Source organism: Ciconia boyciana, chromosome 14 (genome assembly GCF_034638445.1).
Source record: "Ciconia boyciana chromosome 14, ASM3463844v1, whole genome shotgun sequence".
In the NCBI taxonomy this organism is placed as follows: domain Eukaryota; kingdom Metazoa; phylum Chordata; class Aves; order Ciconiiformes; family Ciconiidae; genus Ciconia; species Ciconia boyciana.
This window is the reverse complement of record NC_132947.1, coordinates 9574262-9599494: the sequence shown is the minus strand read 5'-3', so window position 1 is coordinate 9599494 and position 25233 is coordinate 9574262. Positions and strand designations below refer to the sequence as shown.

The following is a 25233-nucleotide window of genomic DNA, read 5'->3' as shown; positions in this document are numbered from 1 at the left end:
CACTGGTTTACTTAACTCAAACTGGGGTTAAGGGTGAGGGAAAGGGGAAGAAAGGGATGAGGGCAGGAAGGACTGACAACCAAGGACTACAAATCTGCTCAAATATGGATTATAGGAGTCTCAAGGTAGAAGCAGGTGTGAATGTAAACTTTTGTCAAGATGGCAGAAATAACTACTGCAGTTCTTTGTACTCACAGCAATAGATGTTATTCCCTAAACATTCCTACACCTCTAAAACTGCAGGACACTCGCACTGGAAGAGGGAGAAGAGGAAGGAGAAGCATTCTTTGCTCTGGACACACGATAGTTTGCATCCTCACCTCACCAGCATTTGGCATATATTCCGTTCAATGCCTGTCACACCTGTTATGCCAAAGAAATTTAAAATAAGTTTCATCCACCAACAGCAAATATTAACGGATCTGACTTCACTGATTCAGAGTAACGATCGCTACATTGACTTCCACAATAGCAGAAGTTACCTTTCTTCCCACCCAAATTTATATTCACATATCAAATTTTTTAATATAAAGCTAAACAGTCAGTGCCTGGAAATTAAAACAAGTAGAGATAAAATTACTTCTAGGAACAATTTTGAGCCAACACGTTTGGCACAGAATCAAACCTCTTAAACACCCAGATCTGAGAGAAGCAGGCAATAATTAACAAAGAACCTGCCAGCTTGAAACAACCTTCCCTAACCATGCCTGCAACCTTCTGGCTGCTCCTCCCAGTGCTCTGTGTTCTTATACATGGCCTTCTTTGCCAAGGCTTTTGATGGCATGGGTGGGAGAAAAAGGGGAAAACCTGCTCTTTTCACCAAAGACAGTATGAAATCACACCCCCATCTTCCACAGTAACAGCATTAAAGGAGTATTCCTCCCTCTTCCTCCAATTTCAACTAAATGCATTTTGAGACTCCTAAGTGTTCTTTACTGTCAAAGCTACCATGAGACCTGATATTGACTGTGACAACTGGAATAGACAATAGTTTCATGTAATGGTATAAAGTTCTCCAAGGGTATGAAACATTTACACACATTAAATATTTTGTAACCAAGGTACCAACTGCAACTTTAATCTGCAGAACCCAGCTCAGACGCATCTGCATTCAGCAGTTTCCACTGAAGGAAGTTGCCAAGTCCCAACCCTTTCAGAAGTTGTGGTCTGTTGTATATGAAGAGGTTGAGATCAAGGACAGTCTAAACCTATGACTCAAAACACCTTACCATGCTCTTCAGGAAAATATAGTTGAATTCAACACTACTTACAACTAGGGAAGGGAAAATAGTCTTAGATTTGACCATCAGTAAGCTTTCATTTAGGAAAGAATTAAACAAGATCCAAATCACATTAAGTTGATACAAGTGCCTGTTGCATGTTCTTAAGGAAACTTCTCCCCCCCTCCAATCCAGCAGAGTCACTCCTTAGCGTCCAAAGCAGAATTACTTGCACTTCTTGAAAGGTGTTGAAGTCTGGCATAATATAGTGTCAAGCTCCTACAATGCTGACAAACAATTGATCCCTTCAACCTAAACAAGACCTAACAGGCTGCAAAGTGTTTCAGGTGGCTGGAGTAGCATGAAGCATTTTGCAACCAGTGATCAAGATCTTGGACTAAGTGCTGACATTGCATGAATGAAGAACAGCAACAAGACTTAACAAACATGATTAGTATTATCCAACTGCTTTGTTATAAATATATTATATACATTCAAACATCACATTAAAATATTATTCCATTACACCAGAAGAGATTAAGGCTTTATATTATATTTACAGAAACAAGCAAGCACCTTAAAAAAAAAGAACAAAACACCAGTCATTGACATTTCCCTTCTAACATTACAAGTTTGATACCTTGAGCTCTTGAATACAGCTATTTGCAATGTGCTCAATGCTAGAACTATTTTAAACATTTATGTTTAAACATTATTCAGGGTAGGAAACACTTAATAGAAGACTCAGTGAGCACACCACATGAACAAACATGAGCATGTGTTGTACTGGGTGCCCTCTCTCTCCTCAGAGGCTTGTTAAGTTGAAGGCTTATGCAGAAACGGTTTGCTCGATTCCACAGAGAGAGTAGAACTATTTTATTTTAAGGGAAACTGAAGACACTTGAGGATTTGTGGCCCACTGGTGGAGTGGGATTCTCAAAGTCTGTTCCACATTACATCAATTAGATTTAACATGATAGCAAAGGTAGAGCTGTAAGTTTATCAATCATTAAGTGCATTGAACAGTGATGATTTTATAGGCTTCCATTACTCTGACACACTGTTTTCATGCAGTGTATTTGGACTCAAACATGAAGTGACAAACTGTTGTCACCATTCCCCCTATAGGTCTTAGGCAACAAGCTATTTTTGAAGTGTTAAATAATGTTGATACAACACACATTTACTACGCCACCATGTACCAATGGAGTGACTGTCCTGACTTCTGGCTTGCCCGATAGCCTTATGAGATACAGTGATGAAGTATTTTCTAAGATGTAAGCAGACATGGCTAAACAAAAAGGTGCTCAGCAACAGTAATTATCTTCATTTCAAGTATTGTTTTAAGAATTAGTTCTTTTCATTACAGTCTGTGTTAGCACTTTTTAGTTTGTGCTTTAGAGTCTGTTATTTCTTTGCAGGTCTTGAATTTGGCTGATGGCTTTTTTTTTTTTAAAAAACAACATTGGCAACAAGTTAAGGATTGCAGAAGGCTGGCAAAAGTTATTTAATTTTCTGAGCCCATTTCATGTCATCTGCTCTTGGCTTCTCCCCAGTAACTCCTTGGATAATGTTCTCCAAACACCTCCAGAATCTTATCTTCTCTAATGGATAGTTCAGCCAACCTAAGTGATCGCAAAGGAGAAAAAGGATTAGTTTGTCATAGCATCCAAAGTTCAATGTCTTGCAATGTTTATTTAATAACATTCTTTAATTTAAACACAAGGTAAATGTAAGGGGAGTTCAGAGGTGGACTACTCTATTGCCATTGCAAAGATATCAGAAAAGGGACCATCAAGTTGAATGATTTGTGATAGAAGCAAAACATTTATATTAGTAGCACCTTAGATTTAGTATTGAAATTTAAGCAACCAAACAAAAACCCCAACCCAACAATTTCAGCTATTTCTCCCCAATTAGTTTCCCCATCACCAAAGCCAGCTTGGCTTTTCCCCGTCTCTCTCATGAGGTAGTTCAGCAAGAAAGTAAATACACACAACATGTCTCTGAAATCTTAAATACATTATCAAAGCCACAGTTTCTAGAAAAAAAGAAATTAAAAAAACCCCTAAACACCACTAAGGCTCAGCAAACAAAGTTTTTTCTCATATAAAGCCTCAAGTTTAGATAGTTCCAACACCAATTTTCATTTTTAAGGGAACTTAAACGTATTATGCTCTCCGTAGGCAAAATTAAAGTTTGTGTAGCTGATTGCTAAGGAAGCCTGTGATGGGGAAATCTTGTGGTAGTACCACAGTGCGTTTAACGGTAGCTGGCATTGGACGCGTCCTGGACCAGAAGGGCAGCACCCCTAGCAGCACGCTCCCAAAGCTGTGCAACTCTGCTAACAGAGCACTTCTGCTTCCCAGTAACCAGAAAGGCTGTAACAGGTTGATATGGGACAGGCTTTTACCATTTTATGTAAAAATGGCAGTAAGTGCCATCATATTCTGCATGCAACAGGACTTTAATGCATCTTTCCTAGCCTACAGATTTAGGGTATTTTGAATGCTTTGTAGAAATGTTGCACTGTACAGACCATGAGGCTGGAACTCACACAGGCTTAATAGGCCTCACCCTGAATTCAGTAGGGCTTTATGTTTCACTTTTAGGATATGAATTAGTACATTAACTTGATTTTCTGATACTGTATTTTGATGCCAACCTAACTACATATAACTGACAGGAGAGTGCATAAACAGGCAATTTCACAGGGTTTTATTACAACGTATTATATAGTAACTTTAGGCCTCTGTTTTATTAAACATTGTAAAACTAGGAAAACCAAAAGAAATCAGCACCAGGAAATGTTATTTCCCTGTAGAAGTTTTCCTACAACCAGGAAGAGATGGATGTACGCAGGGTTATATTAGTTATCCCACACTTAGAGCACTGTCCTGTAAGCACATGTTATACATTACACCATGTACATTTCTGGAAAAGGGAAAAAAGCATAAGAAAACAAAACCAAAGGAGCGGCAGGAATGAAGAAGTTGTTACCACAATGGAAACAGTGAGCTAGCAGCAGCGGTTCATGTTAGAGGAAAGAGCTAAAACACAGGATAGCACGAGCAAGACTGGAACAATGAGTTTCCCTATATGCACAGTTTGATCCCTCTTATAAAAAGAATATTTACTGTAACTTCTAATGCTTCCTTACAAGACTCTTTAGCCACAGATTCTCTGTTGAGCTACAGAATCTAGCTGTCCCACCTTCAAAAAAAAAAGCTGCCACAGAGCCAGCTCTGCTGCGTCCGCGTACCATCCCTACAGCGGTGACACAGCCAGCAGAAGGAAAACAACCGTTCTTGCTGGTGATGTCTTACACTATGTGTATAGCTATTTATGGGACAGAAATACTAAAGGGAGAGAACATTCAGGATATTCACTGCTGAAAAATACCGTATTTCTGGAGAATTAGATCATTCCTAATCAGACACAACTAGTTTTAATGATCTATTAAGACAGGCACTGTTTTCAGCCACCTTCGGTAGCTGGACGCGACCTTTCCTAGCTCACCTGCGATCCTGCAGCTCCACTCCACTCACTGTATACAGATGCCCTTTGGGAAGTCAGCCCATGCAATTCCCATTAACACAGCCGTCACCCCTCAAGGAATGGACTACTCCTTCCTGGTGTCTAAAAACGGCAGTCAGTCCGAAAGCTTTAACATTGGGAACGCCAGAAAGCTCTGTTATCGGACACCTTCCCTGGCAACGATACAGGGGCAGACCTTTACATACACAGGTCAGCTCTGAAGCCGACTATACTCTCAGTGACTTAAGAGTAGAGAGCCAAGTCCAAACAAGTGCGTTACAATAACTAGTCCTGTTTTACTCAAGTAAAGGCTCCTTTTAAATAGCACATTGATTGCATATTTCTGTCCTCCTCCTCACTTCTACTCTAGAAGAAAGAGAATTAGGGCTGCAGAAACACTTTGCTCCACTGGAAAATCCAAGTATACAATCTTATTGTGCTGTGTTATGTCAGACTAGCATGGTGTGAACACTTACAGAAAGCATGGAGTGAACAGAAGCACATGGGTTTTTTTTTTTAATGAGAAAAAAGCAACTAGCCCAAGACTGCCAATAATGGTCAGGCTTAAACTTTCAGGACATAGTAGGACTGAAAAAAGCTCTTAAGGTGGCAAGATTTTTGCCATCATCTGTCAAGTCAGGCTTCTTAATTGTACCATGTTTTTACATGACATTCTGGTCATGAGAACTAGATTTGTTTCTTGGCAGAGATTTCAAAACAGACATAAACTGTTTGTCAAAGCCAATGACAGAATGAAGAACCAGAGTGGTTTATTTCCAGCTGTCTGATTACCTTGGTAACTTATTCAGGATTGTGCAACACTGGTGACTGAATATACCCTCCTGTACAGTGGGCATAAAATTCAATAGAGATAAGAGGAACCTAAAGCCAGTTTTCTGCAAGCCTGTCCACTCCTCTTCCCCAAATCAGAATGAATGAATGCTGAAAATCCAGAAACTTTGCTTTAGAAATGAGCATTCAAGGTACGTTGCACTTGCAGATGACATGCTCTTTTGAAGGAACAGCAGCTTTAAGACTTTAATGAACAAAATCCATTGCTAGCATGAGATTACCAAGATATCATGAAATCGGATCTTAGTACTGACTACCCTGTCAGGCTGAAAGTTATCTTTTAGCCAATCATGAACTTTCCCCCCACATTTTTTATGCAACAAAAACAACTACAGTTTTGCTAAGAGCTTGTGTGGCTAAGAGCACGGTTAACTTCACCATGTAATTTTCTAGGTATTTAATATAGGCCATCACTAAATTACGTCTTGCCAGGTGAATTGCACTGGACTAAAGAGAGCTTGCAGTATGAACCAGATGGCAGTACCAGTTGTAATGCAGAAGTAAGTCTCGTGTGGAGACACATGATGGATCCTGTGATGCTTCCGTGGTAGGATAACATGCCAGTCCTGTAGAAATATGACCCAGCGTGGAAGACCAAAGTACGTGTGAGACCACTTGTGAATCTGGTTCGTCATGGTTATGAAGATGATAAGGGCAAAGACATAACACTCCCAAGGACATGTTTCATATAATGCCTCTGCAAAACAAGATGTGTATCTTTAAATACCATTTATGAAAAGGTAAATTTCTACTAGGAAAATGATGTCTTGCCCAGACAGAGCTGCCTGGTGCTGCAGGAACTAACAACGGCCTCAACGAAGCTGCTTTGGCAGAAGTGTCATGAGAGCCAGTGAGCCATAAGCAATTCCAGAATGTCACAAGACAGGCTGGTAAGTGCCAACGTCTGTCGACTCGCCATAAACAGGAAGTTAAACTCTGAGTTTACCATCTATAAAATTAAATTAATCCTTTAATTTTTGCACTTGTAGTTTGCAGATAAAGTACTTCTACACAGAGATGAAGCATTTTTATACACTTTAGAACAATTACTTTCCCTATATACATAGCTTGATCCCTCTTATAAGAAGAGTATTTACTGTAACTTCTAATGCTTCCTTGCAAGACTTCAGCCACAGATTCTCTGTTGAGCTACAGAATCTAGCTGTCCCACCTTCTAGTTGCTCCACCTTCAAGAAAAGAAAAGCTTCCCTCCCTCCCCCCAGAAGCATCATGCTTCCAACAGCTATTACTTGTCATCTCACATTCATTGATTTCTCCTAGCCTCACACAGACAAATGTTCATTTAAATATCAACAAAAATGCTAAATCCACATAAGTCAGAAGTAACAGCTTACCTGGGGAAAAAGAAACAAATTTGTATGCCATGTTTGCCAACGGGACCAGTGTCATAAAGCAGTTGTCTCCATTGGTCTCTATAAAATCATGTCTGGTAATTGCTGTGGGGTCAATATGATGTTCTCTAAAGGGTCTGATGAAAGCCTGAAAAAACAAATTGAAAAACATGACACCACAGCTCAATAATGATCTTGGAAAGAAAAATTTAAAAACCCCCCAAAACCTCACATAAACTCAGTCGTCAGATTTGAATGTAAGAGAGTTCCATAGTACAAAGCATGCAAGCAGGATTCAAACTTTTGTGAGGACAACACTTTGATTTACATTTGCAATGCAATTCAGTTCCCAGACTCAAATCCAGTTTTTCATTGCTTTTCAGTTTTATTCTTAATTTTCACTTAAGACCTTTAGTCTCTAGATCTCAAAAACAAAGCATCAGCATCTTAATTTCACAGACAAAGAAAGCCTGTGAAATTCACAAATATAAGGCACTTGCTAAGCAGCATAAACCAAGAACACACTAAAACCCAAAAAATTCAGCCTAACATTTTGTATGGGCTACAGATGACAGCATTAACAGACTAAATGCAAGTTCAATGACCAGACCAACCAATGCAAGTCAAACCAACTATACAAGAGTCTCCTCTAGGAGTAGAAATCATATCTGAATGCACAATCCCAGAGGAGGCAGAGCAAATGTGATAGGTAGGACTGGGACAGTAAAACAAGTATACTTACTTGCCTTTAACACGTCATGTACAGTCTATGCCAAGGTGTCCTGATCAGTCTGAACTCTTGTTTATTTAGTGCATAGCCTCCTGCAGTGCTTTTTTTTTTTTGAACTATGGTCCAGAGATACAGGGATCCAAGGACTACTAATTCTATTGAAGGTGAACAAAAATAAGCCTAAAACCAACAGTCTTAATTTTGCTCTTCTAGCTCATGTATTTCTGGATAATTACAAGGAATATCCCATATACTTTTTTTTAATAGAGATGCTTCTAATATTGCACTGTGAGGAGTAATTAATGGTAGCTATGAAGAAGTTTGTTTTAAAAAACAGATTATTGCTTATTATAGAAGTCAGTTCACCTTCCACTAAGCATCTGGTATTTGTAGGTGCAGATGTATGATGCATCTCAAATCTAAATCTTCAGTCATCACCATCCTAATACTACTACATCTACAATAGGGGCCGTAGCACAGAGAACTGGAAAGATTTCTTACTGGAGTGTCTTCATGTTTTACAAGACAGCTTTTAGAGAGTTTAGCTACAGGAACAATTCTCCACATCTCTGTGTTTATTGGCCTTTTGGAAGATCTACACCAACCTTGCCAGGTTTCTACGCTTGTGGTGTCACAGGCCATTCCCACAGTACCTTGGGAAGGTCTGCGAACACTGGCATTGCAAAACTGTGTGCAAACCTTAAACAAGGTGATAAAAATGGAACAGTGTCACCTTGCACATGTCACCTAGGCCAAGCGTAAACATGGCACTTTACCAGCAACATACCGTGCCATTTACTGGAGAAGGGCTCTGGGGGTGGGGGAGCTGGTTACATTAGCAAGACTACAAGAAAGATACAGCTTATATACACTAACACAGCTGGGAATACTGGAAGTGTTTCAGAAAAGTATTATTTCATAACTTTTTCAAGCTTAAGGATAAGAATCTCAAACCTTTCCAACTATGGGTAGCTCCACAGATCCCCAGGTATCTGCTCCCCAGTGAAATAATCCTGATAGAAAGTCAGCCGTAATAACTCCTGCAACTTGAATGCGGAGAGACACCGTTAGATATACACAAGCATTTTTACTGATATATTCACATTTTATACTTGTTTTACAAGTTTACTTGTTTATCTACCTCTAATTTAGATATTTACAGCCACATGAGATCTACCCAATCTGAATAAACATAAGGTCAGGCAACTAAGAAAAAGAGGTTAACAAGGCACCATTTGGACGGTTACAATCTTCATTAAATCCATAGCAAGATTTTGTGTTTAACCCACCTTCTGCAGAAGAGCTTGACAAATCTTTACAATTGCTGGTATAGAAAATACTAGTAAGTTAGAACTGAATCACTTAGATCTGCCTACCCTCTTCTTCAGTAGCATTTAACAGAGTACTCGGCTATAAAATAGCTGTTAAAGCCATCCCAACAGACAATACTATCTGCAGACCCTTCCTCTTCTCCCTTGATCCCTTATGTCTATAAAGAAGAAGCAGTGAACTCCAATGATTACAGATAAGCACTAATTTAAGAAGCCACTCCTGGTTACAGCAATACTATTTACAAAATAAGATTGGAACATCAAACAACTTCAAGACTGTGGCATCTGCAAAGCTATAGGCAAGGCCCCAGAAACCACGCTAACAATTCTCTGTAAGGGACATTGTACACTTGCGATATTTGCATACTAAGTTAGATACACCATTAAACAGAGGTTGTTGCAACAAGCGTAAAGATTTTTCTAGCTGCCAACCACAATAAATTTAAAACTGCAGCCAAATAAACGTGATTTTCAGTTCTTGCACATAAGGCCCTATTTTTGCCTTCATGTTCTGGAAAATCTACCTATCCAAGTTTCTGGCTAATGGTGACATTTAAAAGTAAGGATGTAAGAGATGTTATTTGATCAGAACAGCTGTATATTTTCCAGTTAGTCCTAGATCTGTCAGGAGGTGTTTAACAGACACCTATCACTCTTCACCTGCAGAAGTCGTCCAACTCCCAGGTTCCCAATCCCTTTAGTAACAAAGTCTCCAACACAGCTTGAGACACCCTCCTGCCTGAGCTCTACTTCCAGGGTCTTTATGCTTTTGAGGAAGAAAATTCAGAGAAGATTGCCAAAGAAGTTCCCTTGTTTTTAATGGAGAGGCTGGGGAAATGTGGCATACGGCATAGCAATATGGCTATAGCAACACAGCAAAGAGCAAGATACTGCCTTGGGACCTCTACGCTTGCAGGATTTAGGACAGTCAGACCCTGCCCTTTAAAGAACAGAGCCACCAAGAGGTACCAGTTCAAACCTGCACATCTTGCTCTGAGCAGGTTTCGAGAGAGATTAACCAGGACAGGATGGAGTCTAGATTTGCTGAAGAATGAACCAGACTAAGAATCGGGATCCTTTTTCACCACAGTGCCATCCCTTCAGGTTAATAAAAATATCAGAAAGATCTTTCTGTCCATTTTTTCTGAGATCAACCACCCATTGAATATGTATACAAGCATACTTGGTGATTCTCTGCAGAGCCAGCGTTCAGGTTCTGAAAGGGGAAGGCAGCACACGCTTCTTACCTCCAGGTCTGGTTAAAAGAATTCAGCAGAAGCACGACCCAGATTTCAAAACAGCTGCTGCGTACTGTGCTACTACAGTATACCTGGGAATTGATAGCGTCTGATCTCAGTGCAAACCCCTCAAAATCTAATACAAAGTTCATGCCAATTAAAGCGCTATATACTGATCTTGCAGTCTATTATTAAATGAGTCACAGCAACAGAAATCCAAAAATTATGTGTTCGAAACATATGTTTCAAAGCAGCTCAGTTAGCAATTCCCTACTCTCATTTGGTGCTCAGAGCATAAGGCAGAGTCACTTACTATTGGCATGTCTGGCAGTTCTCACAGAAGACTGAGTGTCCACGCAAACCAGAGAAGTAGTCACAGGGCCAGGTCAGAGTGGCTGGAACATAGTTCTTTAGTTTTCCCCGCTGATATTTACAAAAATCGGGTTGTTTACAGAAGTCACCCACTGTAACACGGTCTTTGCACCAGAAAGAGCAGGGAGTTGCAAAACCAGAGGTGATGCAGGAAATTTATTTTTGCCCTGCCTGCCTCACCAACTCTTCTTCAGATGTCTGTGAAGCCAGGAGAATTCCTGGCTTTCTCCTCCACTAGCCAGCATTTGTTTCTCTCAGCATCTGAAGACTTTCTTCAAGCACAGTTTCTCATTTATAGAATTGAGGCTTTTTGTGGTAGGCAGGCACCCCTCTGCCTGCTAAGATGTTAGGCAAGACAATTCCAACTCACTTATAATCCAAACCAAAAGTTAAAATTGTTGGAATACTGGTTCATCTTGCTTTGACTCCAAGGCATCTTGTTACTCCTCCCTCTCTCATGGAAACTTAAAAGCAATCTGAGATATGCCAGGAAACAAAAACAACAAATGTGCATCTTTCCCCATAAATCACACAACTTATTTACCTTGGTCATGATCTGGACTTTGCCTGATTTTCCTATGCCAATCAGGACGCTTAGGTCAGCTGCCTTGAGAGTCTAGTTTAACGAAGTTCTTGTAACATTAGCAGGATTGCTAAAGAGCAGATAATTTTTAGAACATGAAAGAGGACAAGGTTGTTCTGTTACTATTGATGAAATGCTCTTCATCTTCAGGGCACAGCAGTTACCTACAGTGCACGCAGCACAGCATATTTCAGATACACCTCACCTCGTGGTTACCTTTTCCTTAGCTGATCCCTTGCCTCTGCAGTCCTTCCCCTCACCTTTCATTTTCAAAAAGGGAGAAGAAATAACATCAGGCTTAGTAGCAACTACTACCCCAAAAGGCTTTCTTTTCATATTAGAAATCAATCCCCATTGCTGAATCCATTATCTAGTTGGCCCAAACTCTTAAATACAGCAGGAGACACTTCATCCTTTATGTATCACCTTATTGTACTGAAGATAGCTTATTTTTATAAGCAGTAAATTCTGTACACTTGTTTTTGTTTCAGACCACACATGTAAGCTACAGTGAGACAGGGTGGAGCCCAATAGCTTTTAGATCTGCAGCTAGCAGCTGAAAGAGCAAACAGCCTTGATTCAGCAGGAAGATATCCAAACACCACTTCACTTTGCAACAACTAAAACACCATCCTCACTGAGGTAATCGCTCTGTTAACCCGCACCGCCTCCAGCACACTGCATTATCAGAGCTTGAAATAACAGCAGGAAGAACAACAGAAATAGAGGCAAAATACTGTGAGTTCAATAGACATTTCGCATGTTACTTTGATGTCAGCTGGTAGGAAGCTAAGAGGAAAGACTGAAGGGTGCCTGAAGCAGTGCATTATACTAAGGCAATCTGAAAAACCTAACTACCAGTAATCATATTTCAGCTGTATTGCAGAAGGGCTTGCTCACTCTTCAGCAGTTGTGTATGACGAGTTGTAACAAAAGAGCAAAAACCATACCAAAGCTTATACATGACTAGCATCGTACCACTTCGTTTGCATCCTGTCTCCAGACTCAGAAGGCATAGACAGCAATGAATTGAACTCAATATTCTCATATACCTAGCACTGTCTTTAGTTAAAATGGGAAAACCAAGGCACAGGTGTTCAGCTGCTTCTCTAAGGTGGTATAAGATCTTGATGCTCTGTCATATCAAGGTTGGGAGGGCAAGATAAGATTGATAGCCCTGAACATGAATTAAGAGTTAATCATAAAGTCAGAAAAAGCAGGACATCCACAGTATTGGTACATATGAACTGCAAACGGTGCATTCACACACTCATTAGAAGCAGTATCAGTAAGGTATTAGAGAAATACTGCTCTGTACACATTAGTTCTACTCCAGCCTGCTGAGCGGTGGGATGGAGGATCAGCCCATCTATGGCTTATATCTGAAGAGGAGGCGAGTATTCAGAAAACACAGGAGGAGGGGAAGAAGACATTGCAGTTAAGAAGCAAGCTGCAGAACTTGCTCAAAACACCAGGATTTCTTTGTCTTGGAAGTAGACTGCTGAATCAGGAGAAAAGAAAATGGCCTAGCATACAGGGAGAGCAAAGGTGTACAAATGAACTTCAACCAGTAGCAGATGTTTTAAAGCAAGTGAACACGACTGACACACACTTGCTAGAATGGCTGTTCTTTTCCGGCCACCCCGTACTGTGATCCTGTGCGCAGACGTGCCTACAGGCACAGCGGCACCCTCGGGACTCCTCCGGGGAAGGGAGTGCCTCTCGCCCGAGTCAGGAGACGTGCCAGAGCCCGACCGCTGGCACTCAGACGGCCAAGTCACCTGCAGGGCTGGAAGTGCAGCTGGCCCAAACATAGAATCAACACAAGATGGCTTTGCTCCCGCTTGCGTTCTGTTCAGAAACCAGATAAAGTGTAGGAGTTTGTGTCACAGAAGAGCCCCCACTCCTCCTCTTCCTTGCTTAAGCACCAAATGGAGAGGTTACAACTGGCAACCTTAACGAAGGGCTTCTCTCGTGAGCAAGTCACATACCACTTCCTGCAAGCTGGCTGCTCCCAGGCGCAAGCGGAAGGAAGCCAAGCGAGAGCGGGACATTTGAGGTACAGGGTATTCAAGAGAGAAAACTATTCTGTATGTTTGCAACAAAGTTGTACTTCACCGAAATTTTACAGAGCCAAGTGTAAGCCTGGCTTTGCATAGATAGAATTCTCAAATTGTAATGCAGAAGCCTTACAGTAGAGTATATAAAGCTTTGTATTTACTGTAAAAATTCAGTTAGAGTCTCTGGAGAGGAAAAAAACAGTATAAGATGTTATTAAATAACTTGATGCTATTGTGTAACATCATTGAGAAGTACAGTCATTTTTAATCAGTGACTGTATGAACCAGTTGAATGTGACAGCATTAAAGAGTTGGGGGAGTGGCTAATTCCACAACAGGAAAAATAGTTTTCTAAATATCAATATGCTAAAAAGTAACAGTTGTCTCTTACTTATAGGCTTATAAAAATAAAAAGCCTTAGTCATCTGCATTCCACATTTAGTGGCTTTCAGTACAGAGAAGGCAGGAATCTGACACACCATGGCATGTTATGAGGCTAAGAAAATAATCCCTGAACATTTCAACAAGTATAAAGTGTAACAGCTTAAAAGCAAAAAAGAAGAGTTAATAATTTTGGCTATTTAAAGCTGAGAAACAGTCAGAACTGGACCTAACAGTGCAAGCAAGCAGAGAACACAGCTGAACTACGAAATAAAAGGGCCTGCATATTATATGTATTATTATTATATATAGTAGTTATATTACATTATAACTGGGTTTTCAAATAAGCCATGTCTATAATACATGCACTCTAGAGACGGGAAAAGTCTATCCTAAGTCACACAAGCTTATTTTGCAAGATTGGCACGCCACTCATACAGCAGACATTTCTTCTCCTTCCCCCGTATACTCCAGTTGGTCCCCGCTATGGGAAAGCCGGTATAATCCCCTGCCTCCCAGCAATGCCGCCTGAGCACGGGGCACATCGCCTCACCTCTCACTGCGACAGACCTGAACGCCAGCCTCAGGGCAGAAACCACGCAGCTTGCGATGCTGCCAGAAGCCAGCAGGAAAAGGAGATCCCGAGGAATCAGGGTACCGTCTCCCCCGGAGTTGAACAGCTGCAGATCCTAAAGCAAATATTCATCTACCAAAAGCACGACTTGGCTGAGAATCACTACCCAGTAAACTTAATGAAAGGAACCGCCAAATTTTATTTTAATGTCTTTAATCTTAGTCTATTAGCACAAAGCAAGCTAGTCCTACTATTTCTCCAGCTGATAGAGTGCTTGCAAGCACCTGTCACATTTAAATGACAAAATCCTGACAACTTTACCTAGGTCTCGAGTTCTTAAACAAAAAGTACCATTGTGTGTACTTCTTTTCCCTGAAAATGCATTACTAGAAAAAGCCATTAAGCCATCCCAGCAGAAAGTGATTAAAAGAATAGAGAACAACGGATGCTAAATGAGAACCGAGAGCAAATTTTCCCTCGCTAAAAAAAAATCCAATACTTTCATTAGTATGACTAATCAAACTAATCTTCCAGTTTCATCCATTTAAAAGGCCCAGGAATCAAGCAGGGCGAGCTCAGCTCTCGGGAGCAGCAGGCAGTTTTGTGCGTGCAGGTTGGCACCCAGACGAGACCCAATACCTGAACGTTTGCCTGGCGCAGGACCTAGGCAGCTGTAACACCGGCCTTGTTCAAGGCCTGCACTCTCTCACCGAAGCAGATCACTGTCACCATTCACAGAATCACAGAATCGTATAGGTTGGAAAAGACCTTTAAGATCATCGAGTCCAACCGTAAACCTAACGCTACCAAGACCACCACTACACCACGTCCCTAAGCACCTCATTCAAACGTCTTTTAAATACCTCCAGGGATGGCGACTCAACCACTTCCCTGGGCAGCCTGTCCCAATGCTTGATAACCCTTTCGGTGAAATAAAATTTCCTAATATCCAGTCTAAACCTCCCCTGGCACAACTTGAGGCCATTTCCTCTCGTCCTATCACTTGTTACCTGGGAGAAGAGACCGACCCCCACCTCTCTACAACCTCCTTTCAGGTAGTTGTAGAGAGCAATAAGGTCTCCCCTCAGCATCCTTTTCTCCAGGCTAAACAACCCCAGGTCCCTCAGCCGCTCCCCATCAGCCTTGTGCTCCAGACCCTTCACCAGCTTCGTTGCCCTTCTCTGGACACGCTCCAGCCCCTCAATGTCTCTCTTGTAGTGAGGGGCCCAACACTGAACACAGCATTCGAGGTGCGGCCTCACCAGTGCTGAGTATGGGGGCACGATCACTTCCCTAGTCCTGCTGGCCATGCTATTTTTGATACAAGCTATATTCGCTATAACCCACTCCATCAGGGCAACACTCTAGCGTGTGTTGGTGTTTTGAAGCGCAAGAGGCACTACTCTGAGTGAATCAGGGCCACCAAGACCTATACTTCTTAAATCCTTGAGCCAAAGTCCCCTGCAACTTTAAGAGAGCCCCTGACAACTCGGCAAGCGCACAGAGCTTTCTTTGTCCCAGTTGTGGCTGCTGACATAAAGAGCAATAGCACGGCCGCCGTGCACACAAGTGGGAACGCACAGACAGGGCCGTGCCACCAGCTTCCCCCCACCAGCAGGGTAAGCACGCTCAGGCAGGGTTGGTCACCTCTCCCCATCAGGGTACAGCCTTCATCCGTCCTGCCCCAGAACGGCTGCTAGCACGCTTGGGAAGTTCATCCCCTAACCCAAGTTACATGAAGAACAGATAACCAGTGTCAACATCACCTGCCCGAGTGCCAGCCAGCAATTATACTCCATAATTCCACTTTCAAGACCACCAGCCTCCAGGATTCTTTGGTGCCGGAAAGGCCTAGAGCTCCTACGTTAACACACACAACTACTACAAAATGGATCAACAGAAGAAGATACAATACAAATCGTGTTAGTGCAATGCAATTGTATTTGTGCAATACGAACTGCAACAAAATATAGAATCAAAGCTTTGCCTATTTAATCACAACTTGTGGAGTCTCCCTGTTTAAGAGACAATACAGTTCAGGATGGAAAACACAAAGTTACCTACAGCTATACAGTAACTGACAGCTCCTTCAGGTGGGGTGAGACAGCAGGTGACAAAGATTTGGCTTATTTGGACCAATACTGAAGTAAAGGATAATTTTTCTTACTTAACTGAGGTTTCCCTGGTGTAATTTCAAGGACCTTTTAAATCAAAATTTAAAGTGGAAACTCACTTTAGAAGTAAATCCAAAGTGAAGTGACATCGTTACAGTTCTGTCTCTTGCTGTAAGGCAGCAGGACTTTGAAGTGGCTGATCCACACACACAGCAGCCCATGCCACAAAGCGTTCATGGTCTCCAGAGTGCCTTTACTCCAATGTGTGCCAGAGCTTTCAGATGTATTGCACACACCATTTGGCTCTGCAATGCAGCTAACCAAGTGCAGCTCTGCAGAGCTACTCAAGCTTGAAACAAAAAGGTTTTGGGCCTTGATCAGAACAAGTTTCTTTTCTGAAAGTGAACTAAGCGATTTCTTTCTGCATGCTCTGTCCAGCCAACCCACAACATTTGCAATAATGAAATGTATACCTCAAATGGGTTTAAAAAAATTAGTTCCCCTTCTCTCAAGTCAGCAATGATTAATTGTACTGTGTTGTGTCACAAGATGTTTCTAAAGATATCTGCCCTATGTGGGGTAGTTCTTATGCATATAAACAGGTTACAACAAACTTTACTGATTTTTTTTTTTTAAGACTGCAATAAACAGTATCTATTAAGAACAAACGTGGCTGCAGATAAAACTCAAATGTTAGAAACAAGTCAACCAATTTGGAAAAAATACTTTAAAACCCTATACAAAGACATGAGGAGGGAGGGAAAAATGAAAACCAGAATCCATGGTGTAGCTTGCCAAACTTTTTATCTAGATGCTATTAATATACCACCTATATATATACACAACTCATGTATATGGAATAATATGCTGGACACCACAAACTCACCTGAAGGTGTAAGAGCTTTCAAGCCTAATCTTAGGTGTTTTGGTGAGGTCCTACTGCAGTGGGACAGTTCAGCTGCAGCTGAAAAAATGGGGGTATTAAACCTCTACCACACCCAGCCTTCCTAACCAAGCCTACCCCGGAGTTAACCGTGTGCATGCAAATAAAATACTGAATTCAAATGTACATAGTTGTCAGCGTGCACAAAAAGGAAAAGTTTCATAGCTCCTCAGCAGCTGAAGACAGTCAGAATAAGGCATGACTGGATTCAACACAGAAACAAAAAAATCCATCCCCTGCCTACTTTTTTTTTTTTTTTTTGACAGTGAGGAAGTGAAGGAAATTGTCTCATGTCTCTGCTAATCCAGCCTGGAAGACAAGAGACTCACACGGGTTCCTCTTCCTTTCCGGCAAGATCATCTTTAGTCATCAGAAAACAACCAGTTCAAGAGCTATTCTAAAACAACGCCCTAAAGTTCTCGCCTGCCTTCCCTCACTCCACAGCACGAGCACCCGTAGGTGATCCAGCACAGCAAATGACAGCATGCCACGTGAGTTCACTGCTTAGCAGGCTGCCTGCTCACATTGCACAACGAAATAAGTGCTTTTGGACTGCCAGTAAGAGGAGGATCAGATCTTTTTTGTCCTAAGAATTTTTAGATTAAGGTATCTGCAGTATTACCCATGTTACAATTATATGTGCCTTTAAAGGCATGAAAAAAGAAGAGATAACACAGCCTTTAGTTATAGATATAGGGTTTAGGCTAGGTGAAGTGATGCAGAAGGTTCAAACTACTGCTTGTTTCTTAAAAGAAAATATATATTTACATAAGAGTACACAGGGGGTCCCAACAATGCATCTTAATGAAGAGGTTTGTGCAGCTGATCAGATCCAGCCCACTGGATCACTGATCACTTTCAGATTTCCAATGACCTGATGTGAACTTGATCTAGAGCTACCCCTTTATTAGCAGAATGTTTATTTCGTGATCTCAACTCAAAGGTCAATATTCCAACCTAAGCTTCAGGAAAGCTTTCAATAGGAACACATCTGATGATGTCTGTGACTCGATATTCCCCATCTTATCCATTGTATTACATGCAGTATTTAGGAATCGGGACATTTATGGAGATGAGTTTCATAAAACTTAATAAAACCTAATCATCACTGTGAATTATAGACATCATTCACACTTTATCTGGAGAAATAACGTATTGAAGGAAGATAGCAAAACAAGATAGCGTGCAGCACTTATTATTTTATTGCACTCATTTTTGTACACACTATCAGTTATTTCCACACTACTTTATTTACACAGAATCCAGATTCTGCTACTTTAATCATTCACTACTACTTAAATAATATTATCAGTGAATTGGTTGCTTTATCAGTTAAACTGGTAACCAGGATATCAGAGAACTCAAGCTTTTATCAATATTAACTTGGAGATGAAAGCCAGTTGCAAACAGATTGCACAACAGGTTTAACCATCATTACCGATTCTCTTGTCTACATCTGTCCTCATCATTACGGAGCAGTTCTCATGCCAGGTTCTTCTCCGCTCCTCCCAACACCTCCACCTCATCAGCTGAGAGCGGGCACAACTAAATTAGGCCAAGTGAGCTGGTATGCTTCATAGTGGGAGGACACTGCTCCCCCGTAGCCCCGACACAAAGCCAACAACCTTTAAACAGACATCAGGAATTACCGCTTCTCAGCTTTGGCAAAAATTCATAGCATCTATCATATATCACTGTTTGAATCTGCTGTTGTGTTTGGGTTTTTTTTTAAATCATTAGCAATATACAACAGTGATTATGAACAAGTACCATTCTCTTCTAAAACATACACCACCTCACACAGTTTATAGAAAAGTTACTTTTACTATAAAGCATGGAAGCTGAACACCTGTAGCTAGCTTATATGGTGTCCTAATAAATGACACCATTTGTTCTCCTTTCAATTAACAAGGCAATTCTTATAAAAATATGTAAACACTTATACATACCCAACACAAGTAGTTAATATTGCATTCAGTATGCATTGCAAGTCCAGTAGAAGACTGGTGCTTAGTTACTATGCTCTTCCCTCCCTTGTCCCATGTTAGAAGGTTACCAGAAAAGTAGGAAAGGCATGCATGGCAGAGCTGACTCTTCCAATTTCTAAATTTAATCCTCTTTCCTTTTCCCATGTCCCCTCCCATACATACATGACCATACAGCTACCAGTAACATTTGCTGCCCAGATAATGCCGACAGACCGAGTCAGACACAGATGACTACTTGCTTCAGCTCAGCCTGCTCCACTGCTCTCCCTTCTGCCTGTTCTCAATAAAGTTTCTGTGCCACAGCATTTCAATACCCTACTAGTAACACAAAGCTTGTGTAAACACTGACACGTTTTGCTCCTAGTGTTAAGCAACATTCAAGTTGTGCACAGATTTAGGCTTTGAATGATGTAATGAATGTTGTGGAATCCCTTTTCACACCCAGCTTATTCCGAGACAAGTTTTTCCTTTAGCTAATTCCATGTAATTCCCGATTCTATCAGTAAAGCTGTACAGCATCAACTAGAATCCTTTACTAGTTCTTCCTCTCCTTCACTGAAATGGTAAAATCACCAATTCACACTGCCTCTAGACCAGCCAGCTCTGTACTGCCAAGATCCAGCCAACTTACATATCTCTACACATCTAAGGCAAAGATACAAGACAGATTGCCTGCCTACGCTTCCTATCAAACGAAGGAATAAGAGACCAAGAGTCGCATTTATTACCACAAGAAAGCTGCAATTTTTCTTACATTGATGGAAAAATCATCACTCAGGATAAAGGCCAAACTTCACATCCTGACATGAAAGCATAATACTCCAAAATGCTCAGTTTTACTTATCGGTCCCCAGAAATCAAGCCAGCTTGATGCCTGAAACACCTTTTATAAGATTTCTCTTGGGCTTTTGCTTTCTGAAAAGTTCTTGTAAATATTTTTGTTGATCGATGTATTTTGTTTACAACCCTGACAGTCTTGACCACTATTTTCCCTCTCAATAGTCCTCACACTTGTAACGACCACGTAAGAACACCAAACTTAGCTATGTTAAAAACTTCACCTTGGGGATACTGAGAAGCCACTGAAACAAAAGACAGAAAGCAGTAACAATTTTTGCAGATGGTCTCAGTTTCAGAGGCACTACAATAGCACACGCGCAAACATCCCTCTCCCTTTCCAACAGTAAGTCGAGCCTAAAAGATCACACATTTGTTTCCAGCATTACAACAGACAGTCTTGCCTTGTTCACAGCAGTGAACGGTTCCTACTTACATATCCCAACGATAACAGAGGGCGTGTGTTCCAGTCGCAAGTAGAAGAGAAGATTGTAAAAATTGAAACAGATCAGAGAGAAGCATAAGATGACAGAGATCCATTCTTGTAGTCTCTTTCCTATTGGAAAAAAAGGGAAAAAGTATGTTTTACTTTTAACTGAGAGGACATTTTGAAGTCTGAAATAATACAGACAGACTATTCTACTGCCTGGATGACACACTGCATTTGTCTGACAGGGAACTGAAATAGAAACTTATGTATCCATGGGAGGTGTGCATATTTTGTTGAACGACATTCCTCTTCCCCAAGCCACTACTAACCCCTTCCCTCTGCCCTTGCCCAAATAACAGGGACAAATCAGACATCATCTCACATTGTCCTAGTTTCCTTTTCCCTGCAGTTGCTGGCATAACTTTCCTCCATATCACATCTTTTTTTTCAAATTTGTGTTTCATTCAATATTCAGTGTTGCTGGTAGGGCTGAATCTGGGAACAAATTTCTGGCCTCAGATGCCCTGTAGTTAAATCACCTTATGATCTGTAATATTTAAAGTCTCAGAGCTTGTAAATAAAGCTGTTGTACTAACAGGAAAAAGCATCATCCTGTACTTTGGTGGCCCTAAAATTACTTTCCCAACATTGCAAGTATACTTCTTAAGCTTGCTTACTTAACTCCTGCAGCCCTGTCTTTGCCTTCCTCCTCCCAGGCAGAAGGCTACGACCTCTCAGCCATTCTGAGATGACAAGAGACAGAATAAGCAAAGAGAAAGAACTGGCACAAATTCTCTTTTGTACCTTGCTGTACTACTTCGTACCTCTACAAAACTCTCATTTATTGCCTATAAAAAGAGAACAGACACCTCAGAGTCTGGTAACACTTTGAATATTCAGATTAGCAGCAGAAAGCTTCTGCTTGTCAATCACTGCTAGATCCTCACAAGGCACTGATGCGGAGAGCGAGGGGACACTCAATGCGTATTGAGACCCATATGGATTAAGGCATCAGAAACAGACCTTTAATGCCTAAATCCAGGAAGGAGGTCTGAGCTGTCACCTTGGCCCAGAAGGGCCCTGGCTGTAGTTAGCTCTAACACACTCAGGAGCAGACAGGTCAGTCTTCATCTATTTTAGGGGGCCTGTCAGCACAGCTGTCTCTCACCCAGGGCTTCCCAGAGCAGTTAACCCCGCAGTCCATTCCCCACTCCCTCCTGCAGCCTTATACACTTGGCACCACGTGCGGGGGAACAATCAGCGAGGGCTACATGCGAGGTGTGCATCCTTGCACAGGAGCGGAGGCATGCTCGCATGTCTGGCATGTGTTCAGCATAGGAGCTTCTCTCCTACTACTCCTCTATGTTGGCCTACTGTCTGGTCAAATGTCTCCTCCTAAATGCTGAATCAAGTCCTTCTTCTCAACTATACCATGCAATGAAAAGAAAACTAGGAACATCAAAGGAGGATCAGTATTATCTCCAATGTGCCTACAATGCAATATTTTAAAGAAGTGTGAACAAAAGACTTTTCAACTTCAGTTTTGTTCTAGAAAGGTCATGAGTATATAATTTAACATCCTCTGCAGTGGCAGAGGAGAAAATTGTAAAATTAAATTAAGACACAAGAACAAGCATATTTCAAGACAGCATCAGGTCACGATGCGGGAGATTCTATAAAGAGATCCCTGGAGTAATGAAAGTAAGAGTTAATTAACACTCACTTCCTGCATAAGAAAACCACACCCTGATTAGAGGAGCTAAGTGGGTAGATCCTCATGGAACAATTAGCTGACTTTGGGGAAACACTAGGCTCTTTACTAGCAAGTCCCACGAGTTCACTCTATGCAAACACCACTGTACTCTGGACACAGGGATCCCAAGACGACTGTCTGGAGATATCTGAGTCCAGAAACGCAGCCCCAGCTCTGGACAGACAGGGAAGGCGAATCAGTCGAAGGAGTGGAGTCAGCACCAATAACTTGTGTTTAAACAGCACTCAAATTTAGAAGTATGTCCCACATGAAGGAATAGGGTGTCAAAGCCACAAAGTATATGCTTAAAGAAATTGTGGAAATACTCAAGAGTCATATTCACTCTGCACAATTATACGTAATCCCTGTTCTTAAGAATTCAGTCGTTCAACATCACGTGCTTCCACTGTAACACATATTCTGACATTGTTTATGTAAGTTATATATGTAACGCCAGAAAAAAACTGCACATCTAATATATTATCACAGCTCACTGCTGATAGATATCACTATACATATACTACTCCACAGACTTCCCAGAAACCTCCGTCTACATCTAAAGATAACGGTAGCAAGTTGTTTGGGAAGAAATATCTTCTCCTTATGAGCAAGAGCCCAGTGCAATACTAAAGTCAGTGATTGCTTTTCTGTAAAGCACAGGAATCAGTCACTGCCTGCGTCAGAACTGCTTATCTAGACCAGCTGAAAGAGGTCACACCCCACCTTCTTTCAGGGCAAGGAAGAGGTGACCAATACAAGCTGAAATGGGCAGACTTGCCTGAACAGTCTAGAAAACTGACTAACTAATGAATGCATTTGTTTTCTTATCATTACTTGGCTCTGTGCAAGTAAGAACACCTGCTTTTCCAGTAATTGCCTTGAATGTGCAAGCTAAGCTGTCCAGCTGACCTGCTGGAAACTGCAAGATGCTGGAAACATGTCTTCCCTTTCCTAATCCTTCACCTGCAAATGAATTAACTGGGAATGGCAAGAACACCTAGCGTTGCTCACACTGGGAGCTAAAAACAAATGACGTGTTTTATTATAAGGAGTTTGCAGTTACTTCCATAGCATAATCAAACAGCTGCACTCACTTTATTGCGCTCTGACAACTAGCAAGCTTCAGGAAGACAATGCCAAAACAAAAATTCAGACATCCCTCTGCCCCTTTCTGAGGTGCCAGGACTGGGTGTCCCAGAGTAGTTCACTGAACAAATATTCTGAAGCAAAAGCTTCTGTTGTTACCTTGCTTCGCAACTAAATTCGTACATCTGCCTTTGGATGGAAAGGTTAACTTTTTGGTTTCGTTTGTTTTTAAAGGGAAGAGCATTCTGGGCAGGTTCTAGGTTGAAAATCTCCACCCCAGCAGCCAGACCATGGGTCTGCAGTTGAGACACCAACTCCAGTCCCATACCGCCACCTTTTCATAAGCTGACCATCCAACCTCTCCATAATAGTGCTTTCTTAACCTCTCAGAAGTCTGCTTTAAAAGTGGTGTGCTAAGTATGCCTATCAAGTCTCAGTTTATAAATGAGAAGTGTCAAACGCAAAGGAGGACTGGAAGCCAGCGTCGCTTGATGGCCGCACAGAAAAGCATCTCCCCACCGCACACAGCGAGGGGAAGCCATCGGCGTGGCAAAACATCCCCGAGACACCGGGAGCCAACAAGAAGGCCCTCGATGGTACCAGAAATGCAGCCAGTCGCCCGCTCCGCAGCCCGTTTCTTAGACCTGCTCCAAGCAGCCGCACTCACCAGCTCTGCCCAGGCCGAGATGCGGGCGGGCCGCAGACGGGCGCGGGGCCGCCAGCATGCGGCATCCCCCCGCCGACAGCCCCAGGCCGCCTCGCCCGGCGCCCAGCAGGGCCCAGCCCCGACAGGGCCCGGCCCGGCCCCCTCCGCTCCTCCGGGGCTCCCTGCAGCCGCGCCGGGAGGGGCCGCGCTGCCTCAGAGCGGTCGTTGAGGAGGGCGAGGGGAGCCGGGCCCCGAGGGGAGCCGGGCCCCCCGAAGGCACCCGGCCCCTGCGTGCGGCCGGCCCCCAGCCCCCCGAGGGGAATCACCCACTCACCCGCCCTCGCCCAGCCCCGCGGGGCGCAGCCCGCCGCCGCCCTCACCTGGGGAGTAGAGCTCGGCCAGCTCGCGGGCCCCAGCGTGCTGCGCGCCCCACCGCCGGCTGCCGCCCTCGGGCTCTTCCGCGGCCTCCGCCTGCGGCCCCGCCGCCTCCTCCCGGCGGGGGACGCTCTCGGCGGCGGCGCCGCCGCCGCTCGCCATGGCCCGGCCCCGCGGCGGCTCCTCCTCCTCGAGGCCGGCGGGCGGCGGCGAGCGACGCCCAGGCCCCGGCCAGGCGCCCGGCGCCAGCGCTGCGGCCCGCGGCAGCATCGGGAAATGGGGCCGCGCCGCGGCGCTGCGGCGGAGGGGCGGGCGGGCGCCGCTAGCCACGCCCCGGCACCGCCTCCCGCCTATCGCCGGCGCCGCCGCGCCGCCGCCGGGCCGATGGGCAGCGCCGCCCGGCGCGGAGGAGCCAATGGCGTGGCGGGCAGGGTCGGCGGCGCGGCTGGAGGCGCCCCGCCCCGCGGGCCCAGCCGGCGGCGGGAGCGGGCGGCGGCGCTGGCGGGGCCGGGGCCGTGGCCGGGCTCGGGGCCGCGCCGGTGCCGCGGGCGCTGGGTGGGGGCGGTCCCGGCAGTGCCCCCCGCCCCCCCCCCGCCCCCCCCCCCGCCGGCCGGTGCCTCGCGCGCCCCCTGGCGGCGCTGCTGCCCGGTGCGCCGCTCCCGGCCCCACCGGGCCGTCACCGTGTGCGCGGGTGCCGCTGGCGGTGCGCGGGCGTGCGGCAGCGACTGGGTTTGCGGAGGCCCCTGCGCCTACGGCGGCGCGCCGAGAGCGCAGTCCTGCCCATAAAACCGTCTTGGGCCCCTTCGCTTGGTCAGCCAGCCGGTGTTCCGA

The 25233-nt window shown here is 43.5% G+C and overlaps 1 protein-coding gene across 1 annotated transcript; it reads right to left on the bottom strand.

Annotated features, from left to right (window-relative positions):
* Positions 1 to 1081: 1081 nt before the first annotated feature.
* On the bottom strand, positions 1082 to 24697 carry PEDS1 (plasmanylethanolamine desaturase 1). The gene is made up of 6 exons (XM_072879545.1): positions 24408 to 24697; positions 20549 to 20668; positions 8646 to 8737; positions 6965 to 7109; positions 6094 to 6306; positions 1082 to 2845 (listed from the first exon to the last, which is right to left on the bottom strand). Exons 1-6 carry the CDS (start codon positions 24670 to 24672, stop codon positions 2724 to 2726), a joined length of 957 nt encoding a protein of 318 aa, XP_072735646.1. The 5' UTR covers positions 24673 to 24697; the 3' UTR covers positions 1082 to 2723.
* Between the last annotated feature and the right edge of the window lie 536 nt (positions 24698 to 25233).